The 14,916-nt window shown below is 39.0% G+C and overlaps 2 protein-coding genes across 2 annotated transcripts in view; one reads left to right on the top strand and one right to left on the bottom strand.

Annotated features, from left to right (window-relative positions):
- The window catches only part of FAM162A (family with sequence similarity 162 member A), a 497,431-nt gene that overhangs the window by 433,259 nt on the left and 49,256 nt on the right, over nt 1–14,916 (top strand). The window lies entirely within an intron of this gene.
- The window catches only part of HSPBAP1 (HSPB1 associated protein 1), a 54,113-nt gene continuing 46,491 nt past the window's right edge, over nt 7,295–14,916 (bottom strand). The window contains exons 7-9 of the mRNA XM_049785541.1: nt 11,693–11,776; nt 8,002–8,112; nt 7,295–7,875 (exon numbers count right to left, since the gene is read on the bottom strand). Coding sequence (XP_049641498.1) covers nt 7,345–7,875; nt 8,002–8,112; nt 11,693–11,776 — 726 coding nt within the window. The 3' untranslated portion in view covers nt 7,295–7,344. The remainder of the gene's footprint in view (nt 7,876–8,001; nt 8,113–11,692; nt 11,777–14,916) is intronic.

Raw genomic sequence — 14,916 nt, forward strand, 5'->3', positions numbered from 1 at the left:
GTTGTTCATGATTGAGTTTCAGTCATATAGTCATATACAACGCCCTTCACCAGTGCACATTTCCCACCACCAATGTCCCCAGTTTCCCCCCACCCTCACCCCTGCCTTCACCTCTGCTTCCTGTGTGGCAGACATTTTTTTAATTCTCTTCCTTTCTTTCCTTTTAGACACAGTGGTTTTCAATATTACTACTGGAAGGGTATCTTGCCTATCACTTTATCTCCTTTCAGCACCCAGTGCTTGTCCAATGTGATAATGTTCAACTGACATAATCACAGTGGTTCCCTTTTCTGCTCTAACTGCATTTCCCTGCTAGTTTTTCTGAGATATAAAAAATATAGTATGGTATTAATAACGAGACAATAGATGAAGGCCAGGAAGACTAGTTCATGCCAAAAATACCCACAAAATCCTTTTTAAGATTATTTGACATACTGGGTCACCAGGTCATATAACAGGCTAAATTGAAAAAATTTTATATCTTAGTATTAAAAACAGTTTTATTATAACACTATGATTTACCAAGTTGATCATAATACAGTTATTTTAGTTGTTACGTTTCAATACCAGTCCCTCTACCAGTGTCCCCAATTTCCCATCTTCTACTATAGCCTTCCCTGTTGTAGACACAAATTGACTTCGTATTGTTTGCTACAACACAAAGTCAAGTGGAATTATCAAAACTGAGATCATCGAGTCAATTTTTAGTAATTATTATATCTCTCGATGGTGTTATTAAAGTTATTGAGAATTTAACTGGGCTGGTAGTGCTAGCTGAGCTTTCTGTGTTATTGTTTAGGCTCACTGAGCTTAGTGGTCTTCTGTACGACTTTGCCATCATATTTTCTGGGATTCTATTGGGTTGACACAACTATACAATTTTGAGATGCATACGCAAAATTTGCATTTGCATATGCAGCTATGTATTTCAGGATCTATTGATCTGGAACAGTTTGGTTGCTTAGTTCAGTTGTAAAGCTGAGCCAATTTTATGTCAGTGTGTTGGCTGTGCTTCAGGAAGAAATGGGACTCTACCTGCCCCCATTCTGAGAAGGCCTCAAAGTGTATTTTTTCTCTTTACAGCTGTGGTATATGGAAAAGGAACATATTTTGCTGTTGATGCCATTTATTCTTCCAACAACACATACTCCAAGCCAGATGCCCAGGGGAAAAAGCATATGTATTATGTACGAGTACTCACTGGAATCTACACAGTTGGAAATGGATCCTTGATTGTGCCTCCTCCAAAGAATCCTCAAATCCCTACTGACCTGTATGACTCTGTCACAGACAACGTGAGAAAACCCAGCTTATTTGTAGTTTTTTATGACTACCAGGCTTACCCAGAGTACCTCATTACTTTTAGAAAGATGCCCTACATTTTATGATCTTTTGAGATCCTTTATCTTTTGAGAAAGATCCTCATCTCTACATAACTAATTGTGGAGCAAGCATTCTCTTTTAATATCGCTTTCAAAGTTCAATGGATTTTTGTCATTGAAATGAACCACACTTGTGTAAAATAAATTTGAGTATTTAAATCATATAATTTAGTTACCACACCATGGATCTTATATTTGTGGAAGAAAAGTACATGTTTATCATTTCAAGGAGAAGGAATAACAATGCAATATCACCCCCTTCCTCTGCCCCATTTCTGAAGGAATATGCTGCCATGATCTCTGGTGGATGCTAGAACCTGTGGATTAACACCAAAGTATAAATAAAATAATTTTTTACTATGCATAACTATGATCAAGTTGTATAATTTAATAACATTAATAAAATAAATCATTTAAAAATACACTGAAATAAGAATTCTGTGAAAGTTCTCTTTTTAGTGAGTATTCAGCTAAGCAAACCCAACAATTTCCCAAACAGAGGTTAGCACCCACTTAAAGAGAAATGCCAATACAAACCCCCAAGAATAGAGAGACTCTTAAGAGTTTGGCATATTTAGACCCTGTAAATAAATCTCCAAGTAGTTTTCTTATCTTGGCAATGAGAAAATTTAACAGGGATAGAATATGGTCCAAGATTTAAGGGCAATCAGGTTATTATTCCTACTGATCCCTATAGATCCTACTGTCCCAAATTCATACAGCCTCTAGGATGCATTCTTACCTCCTACCAGTGTTCAGTGAGACCTAAAGGATGAATTTTTCTTCATTCTTGTAGCCAAAGACTCCCAATACCTTGACCATACTTCCCCAAGGGTTTTGGGACAGCTCCCATTTATTTGGGTAAGCTCTGAGGAGATTTGGGAGATCATACTTTAAGGTGAGAGTAAAATCTGATCTAGGGGCCAGAGTGGTGGCACAGAGCAGTAAGGCGTCTGCTTTGCCAGTGCTAGTCTCGGACAGACCACATCCTATATGGTCCCCCCAAGCCAGAAGCGATTTCTGAGCCCATAACCAAGAGTAACCCCTGAGCATCACTGGGTGTACCCCCCCCCCAATCATCCATTCTATAAGTGATATCTTCATCTACTTTACAGCACAAGATCTGTACAGGGGAAAAACCCTTCAAGATCCTTAAATTTTGGTATCTAAGGAACATAAGTTTAATAGGAATAAGGTCCAGTTCTGTATACAAGTTAAACCAGGAGATTTTAACTCCAGGGACCAATTCAAACTATATTTGGTATCCCCATACCCACAACCAAAATTCAGCTCTGTGCTTTTTAGGGGTATAAAGGATATATTACTAAGTAGGGATACCCACAACCAAAATTCAGCTCTGTGCTTTTTAGGCGTATAAAGGATATATTACTAAGTAGGGATTACGAAATGTGGAGAAATGGCCAACACCCTGTATGGAAAGCCTGTAGGATGCAGACATCATTCTTGATAGCAAGGAAGAGGATTGCATTTCTAACCTTAGAGCAGCCTTTAACATACCATTAGCTCTGTCACAAGCTGATAATTCCTTTCATCTTTATATTTCTGCAAGACAAGTTATAACTCTAGTAGTTGTTTTTTTGGTTTTGGGGTCACACCCGGTGGCGCTCGGGAGTTACTTCCGGCTCTGTGCTCAGAAATCACTCCTGGCAGGCACAGGGGACCCTATGGGATACTGGCATTCGAACCAACATCGGTCCTGGGTCGGCTGCTTGCAATGCAAATGCCCTACTGCAGTGCTATATCTCTGGCCCTGAATTCTAGTAGTTTTAACTTAATTATCAGACACAGAAAAGCAACTAGTATGATACTTGAGCAAACAGCTAGATCTGGTCACAGCAGGGTGGCCTTGCTGCTTGAGAGCAGTAGCCACTAGGGTTTTTCTGGCAAAGGAGATCTATAAATTTGGGAGGGGCCTTAATAATCTACACCCCTCGCCAAAAAATGTCACTCCTAGAAACCAGCGGTAACCTTTGGATGACTGATAGCCACTTCCTAAGGGTACCCCATGCTCTTAAGGGTATCCTGACCTAACTTTGAAGCTATGCATTACCTGAAACCTATTCATTTTATTACTTAGCTGGAACCCTCATAAATATAACCCTCTTACCTCCAACCTACTGTCTGATAGCCTTTTGAAAATCTTACTTTTTTTACAGATGGAAAATCCTGTAGATAAAAGCACTCATACATCAGAATATGTGGCAGTGTTCCCTGACTCCCCGCCCATGCAGCTGTGAAAATGCAATGCTCTACACACAGGATGTTCAGTTCAATTAGACTCAACCTTAATCAGAGCTCTGGAACAAAAGGAGGACAAGTCAAAGTCTACACAGACTCTAAACATACTTTTTGGTACTGCATACACATGCTGTCATTTGAGAGAAAAGGGACTTGATTGTAAAGGAAAAGCCTTTTAAGTATAGCTCACAGATAATTAAAACACTCAAAGATAATAGAAAAGGGCAGATCAGGAAGCCTAAGACCAAGGTGTTAGTACAGTATTGGCTTTAGTCTCTCAACCACATCTCAGGGACAATTTCACCTCCTATAGTGGAGAAGGAATGATCTTAAGCATTAGCAAGAGGATACAAAGAGAGGAATGGCTCTAGAAGTAAAAAACTATGCATTTCCCTACATATTCTCTCCCCCATAGGATTTTATCAAGGGTTCCGTATCATGTAAGCAGGGCCAGATTCCACATACTCAGACTCCACCACGTTTTTCCTGGGAAGGTGCTATCTAAAGTTTTGGGATGAATTGTACACAGTTGTGAAATCTATACTTATGACAATCCTCAGGGAGCTTAGAATACCAATCAGTAATACACAAAGATATGGCACGTATCCTGGAGAGGGCCATCAACTAGACTTTACTCAATTACCACCACAAAGGTGGATGAAAAATTTTGCTTGTCTTGATGATTAGAAGTACTTTCTATTAGAATAGAGAGGGCAGGGACTGGAAAAATGGTACCATGTTTTTGCCTTTTGCAAGTGCTCTTACCTTGCATGTAACTAACCCAAGTTGGATGCTTGGTACTCTGTATGATCAATGATGACAGAGCAGAGCCAGTAGTAAGCTGAGTATATCCAATATATTCAGTATGTCTGAGTATATCCAACACCCTCCCCCACCCATATACCCATAAAAGAACTGAAAGAGCCTAAGAAGTGACTACATCGTTTTTCCAGGAAAATAATTCCCAGATTTGGGCTAATCTGTACCTTACACAGTGATAACCAACAACTCCTATTTCAGTCATATCGCTGGGAATTGAGTATTATTTACATTCTACCTGAAGACCACAATCATCAGATAAGGTGAAAAGAGTAAATCAGACCTTGAAGATCAAACTTAGTCATGAAACCTCACAAAATAAGCAACAGGTTCTCCCTCTAACTTTGCTTCAAATATACATTATGCAAACCATTGGCTTGGGTATTTAGCCTCTTCAAAGCCCTAAATCATAGGCCCTTCACCTGTACAGATCTCTTATTTGACTGATCTACTCCTTGTTACAATGACATACTCTTCCTTTCAGCTCATTCCAGCAGGTTCTAAGAAAGTCTGGTCAACAAGTATTCTTTAGGCTCAAAGTATCATCTTGGAAACTTAATCCTTCAGGCACATGGGCTAGTTAACTTATTGGGTGGAATACATTCACCAGAATTGCAAATTCTTTGGAAGAACGATTTTCCAGTCTCTCTACTCCTAGAGCCATCAAGGTTCCTGAGATCCTAAGCTCGATTCACTGTGCTCAAGTAAAGAGATGGATTGGCCCAACACACTTAGAAATTAAGAACAGATGAAAATAGATGCCCTATTAATGAAGAGGACTCAGAACAAATTCTAGTGCTGACCACAGGAACAGGTATATCATCTGGAAGGCCCAAATTACTTCAAGACCTCTGGTTAAGCATATGAACAGTGAGCAGTGACCTTTAAATATGTTTCTACTTTCAATCTACTTGCACTCACATAAGGGATCCCTTTTATAGTGAAGACATTCCCCTCCCCTTTTGTATCTGTTCTTAGTTCCATTTCCCTAATTTAGGGTACCTATTCCAAAGGGGGGAATGATATGAAGATTAGCAGGAAGGGATTAGAAAGGGTTGGGCAGAGTTCAGGGTCATCTTACAGTAATTTGCATGTATGGGTCACTTATTTATTATGGGTCATGTATGGGCCATTATGATGGGTAGGCCTCATTTGCAAAAGGGCAAATACCATCTTTTACAAACCCAGATAAGCACATATACAATCTAAGTGGTCATCCCACAATCAGTATATTCCCTTATTTATATACAAGAGTAGCTGTTCCAATTGGTTAATCTAAAAGGGTATAACCAATTAGACAACAGAAACCACTAAGGGATGGGTATATGTAATGTACATAAACTTAGTTCACTATTCTAAGAGTCAGAGATGTGTAAGAAAAGAGGCGATCCAGAATGCAATGGTTCCAATTTCTGCAGTCAACTCAGCCAGCAGAGATATTCCAGCTTGAGTTGTTCAATAAAAAAGCTGTAACACCAAAGAGTTCCAATGGTATTTATTTTTGAAAACCTTACAAGCCTTCCACAAGAACACAGAGCAGGTGGCAACCTGTTGTTAACACTTGCACCTTCTCACTCTGTCATCTCTGCAGTAGCCAGGACCTTTCAGTGTCATACTCTCTATCTTCACTTTACCAGGAAATTATCACTATTATCTATTTACACTAAAAACTCATTCATATAATGTCTTATTTTTTCAGGTCCCAGCAGATCACACTGTTACTTAGAATCAAATTACATGCTTTATCTTAGAACAGTTTAAAATTTTTCTGACCAAACTGGCTCAAATCAATTTTATTTGTTGTGGGGCCACATCCAGCTGTGCTCAGAGTTTATGTCCTGGCTTTGAGCTCAGGGATCAATCCTACTGGAACTTGAGGATCAGATGGATGCCTCTGAGGATCATATCTGGATGGCTGTTAGCAACCACTACTTTTTTACTTATTGGTATCTGTGAATGGTACAGGTTAATGAGTGGAAATTCTGCAGGTATTAAAGTATGATCTGCTTCAGATGAAGGCTAGAATCTACATGGACAATTATGGCCCAGAGTTGATAACCCTTTTCTTAAGAGATAATATGAATATTCAGGTAGTGAATCTTTTCAACTTTGCCAATTCCCCAGTCTCTATTGCTACTCTGCACTGTGAGCCTAGATTACACAGCATAGCTATGTTCCATAAATCTTTCCAAACCAAGCAGCAGTCTGACCATTGCTTCAGGCTATGGGGTAATGGTTCCTATTGAGAACACTTGAGGATTACAGTTGAGAAAGGCTAAAGGAAAGGAGTGAAGAAACAAAAGGAAAGTCAAGACCCAGAAGACTGAAAGTCTAACAAATGAGCCAGGCTGCCAAGGCAGTGTATGTGAAAGAAAATCAGAAAGGCTAAAACTTTTTTTTTTTTTTTTGGTTTTTGGGTCACACCCGGCAGTGCTCAGGGGTTACTCCTGGCTGTCTGCTCAGAAATAGCTCCTGGCAGGCACAGGGGACCATACGGGACACTGGGATTCGAACCAACCACCTTTGGTCCTGGATCGGCTGCTTGCAAGGCAAACGCCGCTGTGCTATCTTTCCGGGCCCCAAGGCTAAAACTTAATGAGATAAGAACAAGTACTTTTACAAACAAGTATCACTGGATTATTAAACATCTTTTCATCCTTTATTTTTAAACGCATACTATTTTTTGATATTTAGTTTCTTTAAGGTATTTATTTGGATGTTTTGGACACATCTGAAGATGGTCAGAGATTACTCCTGCTCTGCCCTCAGGAATCACTGTTGGTGGTGCTTGGGTGACATATAGGATGCTGGAGATCAAGCCTGGGTTGGCAAACTCCTTACCCATTGTAATATCCCTCCAGCTTTAGGTTTTTACATTTGATCATCACAAAACTCTTCCTTTTATTAAAAGTTGTGTCACTATCCTGATTACTTGTGGATGCACCAGGCAGTCCAGCAAGTCATCTGTAGAAATAAATGTCTGAGAAGGAGCTGCAGTACTCTTTGCAGCAGGTTGTTCCATATTTGCATTCTCATTCTGTTTCCTTATTTGTTGTCTATTGGTACAAAGTATTTTTCTACAGTGTACTCCATTCTGGTCCACAAAGTCTTTACCATCATTTACACATATGCCTCCATGACTTGAGAGAGTGTCTTCAGAATTCCAGAGTACAGGTATCAAGTCAGGACCAAAGGTATTTTCTGTTTCCTCTTTCACTGCCTCATAGGTTAAGTTCTGGCTGCTCATTCTTTCCACCTCCATGTGATTGTACACAGATAAGTCTTCCTTTCTCATGGACTCTTCATTTGTTCTCAGAGTTTGAATGTCTTTTGCCTTCGATGTATAATGATTCAAAAGGGCAGAAACAGCTCCATTTAAGTAGCAACAATTAACTTGATGGGATATTTCCTCAACCTAGGGAAAGATGAAAAAATCCTTTCAGAACGGTTATCCATACTTACATAAATGGGCAGATTACGTCTAGCGTCAATTTATCACAGGAAACTACACGGCGAAAACCGAAAACTAGAGACAGTCTACCTCGGTTGGGTTTAGCCAAGCTCTGGTATTGTGTGGATCCTCTGCAGTTTTCAGGGCACAAACGACTGTGCGGGTGATCGCCTCCTCTACCCGGGCTTGATGATCCTCATCCTAAATCAAAATAAAGACAAAGTAATTTTTTTCTTTTGTCTTTGTGTCTCATAGCTTAAAACAAAGGGGCTCTCTTTTACACTTTCGGTTCAGATAGCAATATAAGTATTCAGAAGGAATGAATATATTGTTGGTAGATCACAATTGTATCTATCCTGTATCTTCAAATAACCTGTGAAAGTATTTCATGTTTCTTGACCAATGAAAGAAATGGAATACAATTTGTATATATATCTAAAGACAAATAAGTGACATTTAACCTTCAGTTAGAAATAAAGGGTCCTGGGCCCGGAGAGATAGCACAGCGGCATTTGCCTTGCAAGCAGCCGATCCAGGACCAAAGGTGGTTGGTTCGAATCCCGGTGTCCCCTATGGTCCCCCGTGCCTGCCAGGAGCTATTTCTGAGCAGACAGCCAGGAGTAACCCCTGAGCACTGCCGGGTGTGACCCAAAAACTAAAAAAAAAAAAAAAAAAAAAAGAAATAAAGGGTCCTGGGGCCAGAGAAATATGTTAGTAAAGCATTTGCCTTGCATGCAGAAGGATGGTGGTCCGAATCCCAGCATCCCATGTGGTCCCCCGAGCCTGCCAGGAGCAATTTCTGAGTGTAGAGCCAGGAATAACCCCTGAGTGCTGCTGAGTGTGACCCAAAAACTAAAAACTAAAAACTAAAAAATAAATAAATAAATAAAGGGTCCTGGGATATAATTTGGTGTATGACGGTTACCTTGCCTTGTAAAAGTAAGACCCTGAGTTAGATCTCTGCTAACATGTGCACCTACACATACATAAAAACTACATATGTAGACAAACACATATAATTTATATTTGTATACATATCTGTTATATCTCAATCTAGTTTAATTACCAAAAGAATCTGGAAATACTGTTTTGCCAGTAGCAATGAACAGGTTTGGAGTTTTGATCATGGTTTCCAAATAAAACTCCACACAAAGAAATCAAGATCACTTTGAGAATTTAATGATTTCTGAGTTTGCAGAAGAGGTAGTACATGGTAATGTAGGATAATATTTTGTACCAGAAAGCAAAGATATGCATGAAGACTAAACAAAGATATATCAAGAGGGCACAGACTTGCTTGAAGGAATTTTTTGGTTTTTTTGTTTGGTTGGTTGGTTTTGGGCCACATTTGGTGGTGCTCAGGGGTTGCTTCTGGCTCTGCATTCAGAAATTGCTCCTGGCAGGCTTGGGGGACCACACGGGATGCCAGGGACCAAACCCAGGTCCATCCCGGATCAGCCGCATGCAAGGCAAATGGCCTGCCACTGTACCCTTGCCCTGGCCTTGTGCTTGAAGGGGTTTCGTTAAAAGTATATGTAATGGCCAATTTAAATATTATTGTGATAAGCTATAATGTTTAATCAAATCATCATGATGAAAACTAGTAAGAATGATTGAAGTACTTGTTGTAGGTTTAAAGAATGAGTTTCTCTAGAGGGACTCTGCCCATTTCCAGCGTATTTGACTTCTGACCTTTTTTTTTTCCTCTTATTTTGTACCCCAATCTATTGCTTTTCTTTCCTTCAAACAAAACCACATACCTCGATTTTTCTATCTCTGCCTCTTAAGTAGAGGGGGAAACAAGGGAGGGTTCCAGGACCAAACAGATATGTGATCACTAATAGTAAGCCAGTCAAAGAGGGCTCCACCTACTCTAGCAGCCCGGGGGGTGATGGGGGGGTATATGGGTTGTAGAAAGGGAACTGGAATGGGGGGAGGACATAGTTGGTGAGGGGTATTCCCCTGATTCAATGTTAATATATACCTAAAATACTACAGTGAAAGATATGTAAGCCATTATGGAAAAAATTGTGTTTTTAATCAGAAACTTTCTTTGACTTACATGTATTATTATTATATCAATTATATTATATGTTATGTTATGTCACTATATTATGTTATGTTAGTTTACCTCATTATGTTAATCAATTTTGTCTCTTGAATAAATTCTTACAATAAAAAAAATAAAAGGAGAAAAAAATGAGTTTCATTGGTTCAGAATGGTGGACAACTCAATAGTAAACAGTGAACCATGTGAAAATAAAATCATGAAGAATTGAGCTGTTAAGAATACATAAAGAAACTGTGGTACATATACACAATGGAATATTATGCAGCTGTCAGGAGATGTGAAGTCATGAAATTTTCCTATACATGGATGTACACGGAATCTATTATGCTGAGTGAAATAAGTCAGAGAGAGAGAGAGAGAGAGAGAGAGAGAGAGAGAGAGAGAGAGAGAGAGAGAGAGAGAGAACGCAGAATGGTCTCACTCATCTATGGGTTTTAAGAAAAATGAAAGACATTCTTGCAATAATAATTTTCAGACACAAAAGAGAAAAGAGCTCGAAGTTCCAGCTCACCTCAGGAAGCTCACCACAAAGAGTGATGAGTTTAGTTAGAGAAATAACTACATTTTGAACTGTCCTAATAATGAGAATGTATGAGGGAAATGGAGAGCCTGTTTAGAGTACAGGCGGGGGTCGGGTGGGGAGGAGGGAGACTTGGGACATTGGTGATGGGAATGTTGCACTGGTGATGGGTTGTGTTCTTTACATGACTGAAACCCAAACACAATCATGTATGTAATCAAGGTGTTTAAATAAAAAAAAAAAAGAATACATATAAGCTCCTTAAACATACACTAGTATAAGAATCACTAATGCAAATTAAGATCTGAGTAAAGTTAGACAGAAATTAGACCACTAAAAGAAGCCAACTAATATTCAGTTTTAGGTACATATATGAAAAGGTGTACATGATACCTCTTTCTCCTTCTCATAGCAACTTCTATTTTTAACATACCTGGCACTATATATATATGTATCTTTATACATATTTTGCATAACTTAGATATCAAAAGCACTGTTCTGAGTTAAGTAAAATTATAATCCTCATTCTGCAGATAAAGAAATTTAGGCTTGATGAGGTTAAATAATCATCTTGGTTAGAGAATCACAAAGATTTAGACTTTTAATTAATTGCCTAGGCTACAAAGATAGGACCAAAATGAAAAAATTGGGGTTAAAGGAAACATTAAAAAATATCTGTAAAGAAACTAGTCGTTTTTAGACTATAAAAGAAAATTAAAGGGAGCACAAAGCAGTGACTTAAATTTTGGGGAAAAAAATCCTGAGTAATTTCAGAAATGAAGTGGGGTTAAAAGCAGAAAGATGGCAGCTCTTCCCTTCAATAAGGAGTGAGTGGACTCATGGAGATGAAGCGACTGTCAGCTACTTTGGGATTCTGACCCAATAAGCAGTAGTTCCAGCCCAGATGGTGTGGAAAAGAGCTGCAATATAGGACACAAAAGGCAGACCAGCCAGGCCCAACAAAGGTTTCCTAATACGCTTACTTAAAAGATCCTACATGCCAACACCTGAGCCATTATGTGTCTGAAAGAAAGGAAGTGGTATCACTAACTATCCTATTTCCAAGTATCAGCTGTAGAGCCCAGAATCTAGGAATAGTAGCACAACAAATCCAAGTAGTTTTCATAGACAGGTTCTGTTTATCTTAGAGGCAGGTATACATTTATTTAAAAGCAAAACCAAAATTGTACCAGTTCAATCCATGAGTTTATACTGACGGTCACAGGATCGATGGATTCAACGTAATGCCACCAGTGTCTGGGAACAAGCAGAACCTGAAAATTAAATAAAAAATAATCACCACAAGAATAGGGTTTTTTGGTTTGTTTGTTTTTTTGGTTTTTGGGTCACACACAGCAGCACTCAGGGGTTACTCCTGGCTCTATGCTCAGAAATCACTCCTGGAAAGCTCAGGGGACCATATGGGATGCTGGGATTCAAACCATCAACCTTCTGCATGCAAGGTAAATGCCTTACCTCCATGCTATCTCTCCAGCCCCAAGAATAGGGTATTTATGTTTTTCTATTAAAATTAGATTCTAACTGAATTTGCTAGGGAAAAAATAAACACAGATACATTTGTATAAATAATGATGCAGTGAAGGGAAATGAGAATGTTCTGAAAATCCTTTTTTATTCTTAATTCATATGCATTCAAAAAAAGAACACTGCTAGATTCTCCAATATTTATTCTCCTAAATTCTGAACCTTCTCCACATGTATGTAGATTTTTAGAAAGGTTCTGAATTTCTGATTTTTCCTCCTTACCATAATACAGTTTTTCCATTCTGAGAAAGGGGAAGACAAAAATACAGGAGCTAGTTTCAGTCTGCTAATAATCTGAAATCTAACCAAGGAGAAATCATTACATATAAAGTGACTTTACATTCATGGTAAATATGAAGAGTAGACAATGATGGAAGAGCATTTCAGCAGTAGGGGAAATGCAGGGAAAGGTTGGAGAAAAACTGGATAAGTTTTCTGAACAGGGCAGGGGAGAATTTAAAGAAACTAAGGAAGACAAGCCAGGAGGGAGAAGAAGCACAGACAAGGAAGGGAGACAGTTGAGTAACAGTGTTACCAGTACTGAAGGAGAAATAGATAAAGTCCAAGAACAGGGCTATGAAGAGCCAGGACTTAATGAAGAGTCTGGATATCTATCTTGTTTCTGTCTCATAAATTGAGGGGGAAATAAATGCATGGTACCAGGACAACACAGTCATATGGTCATTGAGTAGAAATAAAAAAATGATCAGACTTAAATATCAAACCCAAAGTCAACAAAAACAGAATTGATACCAATCTACAACAAGTTGTTCACAGAGGAAACTAGTCACATTTGTCGGGGGGGAGGGGGGGGGCAAAGGAGGGAGATATAGGATGCATGCTGGGAATAGGGGTTGAGGAAGGACACCACTGGTGATGGAAATGCCCCTGATTCATTGTCACTATGTATCTTAAATATTACTGTGAAAGACTCATCACTTCGTTCACAATAAAAATTAAAAAAAAAAACTTCAGAAGCAAGCTGCTTCAATATTAAATTTGATTTAATTTTTTTAAAACTGTCTAATTAATCATATTAATATAAGTATGAACAGTAATATGCCAGGTTTTTTCAATATGGTTCAGTCTTTTTAAAGGTTTTTATTAAAGGAAATATGTTAATCATTTAATAAAAAAGAATCTGGATATCCTACTGGCATTATGAGTTGCTCAAAATGAACTAGAAATGAGGAATAAAATAGTGACATTCTGAATGAGACTGCAAGAACAAGAGATTCCTACAGTGGCATGCCATGCCATGCATAAGCTTAAGGGGAACTCAGTCCACCAGATGTATCCCTAGATTTCCCTGATGTACAGAGCTGAAATAACCCCCAGGGGGTTCCTCAAAAGGCCTGTTGTGGATGTTTCTGCCCCTGCGTGGAGGGTTGAGGAATTCCCGAAGAGATATTTTTGAAATTCATGTCATGGTACTGACATTACATTTCTGTCATAGGCTATCTCTCCCTTGTAAAATCACAGGCCAAAATACGACCTCAATCAAATTCTTTCGCTTAGAGAAATCCTAGCACCAAAAACTCTTTATTGATAATATTTAACACCAAAATCTAAGACAATAACTTTTCTCTTTTTCAAATATGTCCTTGTAGCCTAGTAATCAAGGGTGTAGCCAGAATGCAGATCTTGGGCTATTTATTCTTCCTAGAAAAATGGGAACTTCACCTTAGTGGATATAACTCTTTTCTTTCCTTTACCACTAAAACAATAGAGCTATCTCAGCGAAGATCATGTTCCTAGATTTTTTTTTCTACTCCTTAATAATCCCTTATTTTGCATTTGAAGTTAGCTTGCAAAGAGCTGCCCAGTGTTGTGATCTTTTCCTTTGTAACTCAGAATTCTTATGGCTTACCCCGATAGCTTAAGTATTGTTTACTGTTAAACTTTGCTTTGTGATTGTAAACATTCTTCTCTATAGCTATGACTGGCTTTACCCCTTATAAAACCCCATTTAAAATTAAACATGTCGGGGACCGGAGAGATAGCATGGAGGTAAGGCATTTGCCTTTCATGCAGGAGGTTATCGGTTCGAATCCCGGCGCCCAATATGGTCCCCCGTGCCTGCCAGAAGCAATTTCTGAGCCTAGAGCCAGGAATAACCCCTGAGCACTGCTGGGTGTGACCCAAAAACCACACACAAAAATAAATAATTAAATTAAATTAAATTAAATTAAACTTGTCGCACTTCTGCCAGAAGATGTGTTGACCCCACAAACTTTTGTGTGGTTTCATTTTTCCATATTTCGCCGCCATGCAACTCACTCTCCCTGAAGAGAATTCATTGAAATCCCACTGGCACTGTAGGACAGAAGCCGTCCTCAGCACTACACTGTCCAGCAACTCAGTATTAATGAAAGAGGAGGGAACAGTAATAACAAGCAATAGGCAATGTTCAGAGAATTGCCTTTGTCCAAATGTGGGTGAGATTTCTGAAAGGAAAAAAAAATCCAGCTGTGGATTTAGGCAACTGAAGGCTACTGGCAAGATAAAGTTGAGAGGTGGGGAAAGTCTTTTTAGGAGAACTCAACACTGAATTTTTTTTTTTTTTTTGGTTTTTCGGGCCACGCCTGTTTGATGCTCAGGGGTTACTCCTGGCTAAGTGCTCAGAAATTGCCCCTGGCTTGAGGGGACCATCTGGCACACTGGGGGATCGAACCTCGGTCGTGATCTTTCCTTGGCTAATGCTTGCAAGGCAGACACCTTACCTCTAGCACCACCTCGCCAGCCCCTCAACACTGAATTTAATTACTCTTTATGATTTGTTATCACTGACTCACCACTGAATTTCATTCATTATAAATATCCTATTCACAGAGTATACTTTCAGTGAAGTGGTAAGAAACATTTACTA

Source organism: Suncus etruscus, chromosome 13 (assembly GCF_024139225.1).
Source record: "Suncus etruscus isolate mSunEtr1 chromosome 13, mSunEtr1.pri.cur, whole genome shotgun sequence".
Classification (NCBI taxonomy): Eukaryota; Metazoa; Chordata; class Mammalia; order Eulipotyphla; family Soricidae; genus Suncus; species Suncus etruscus.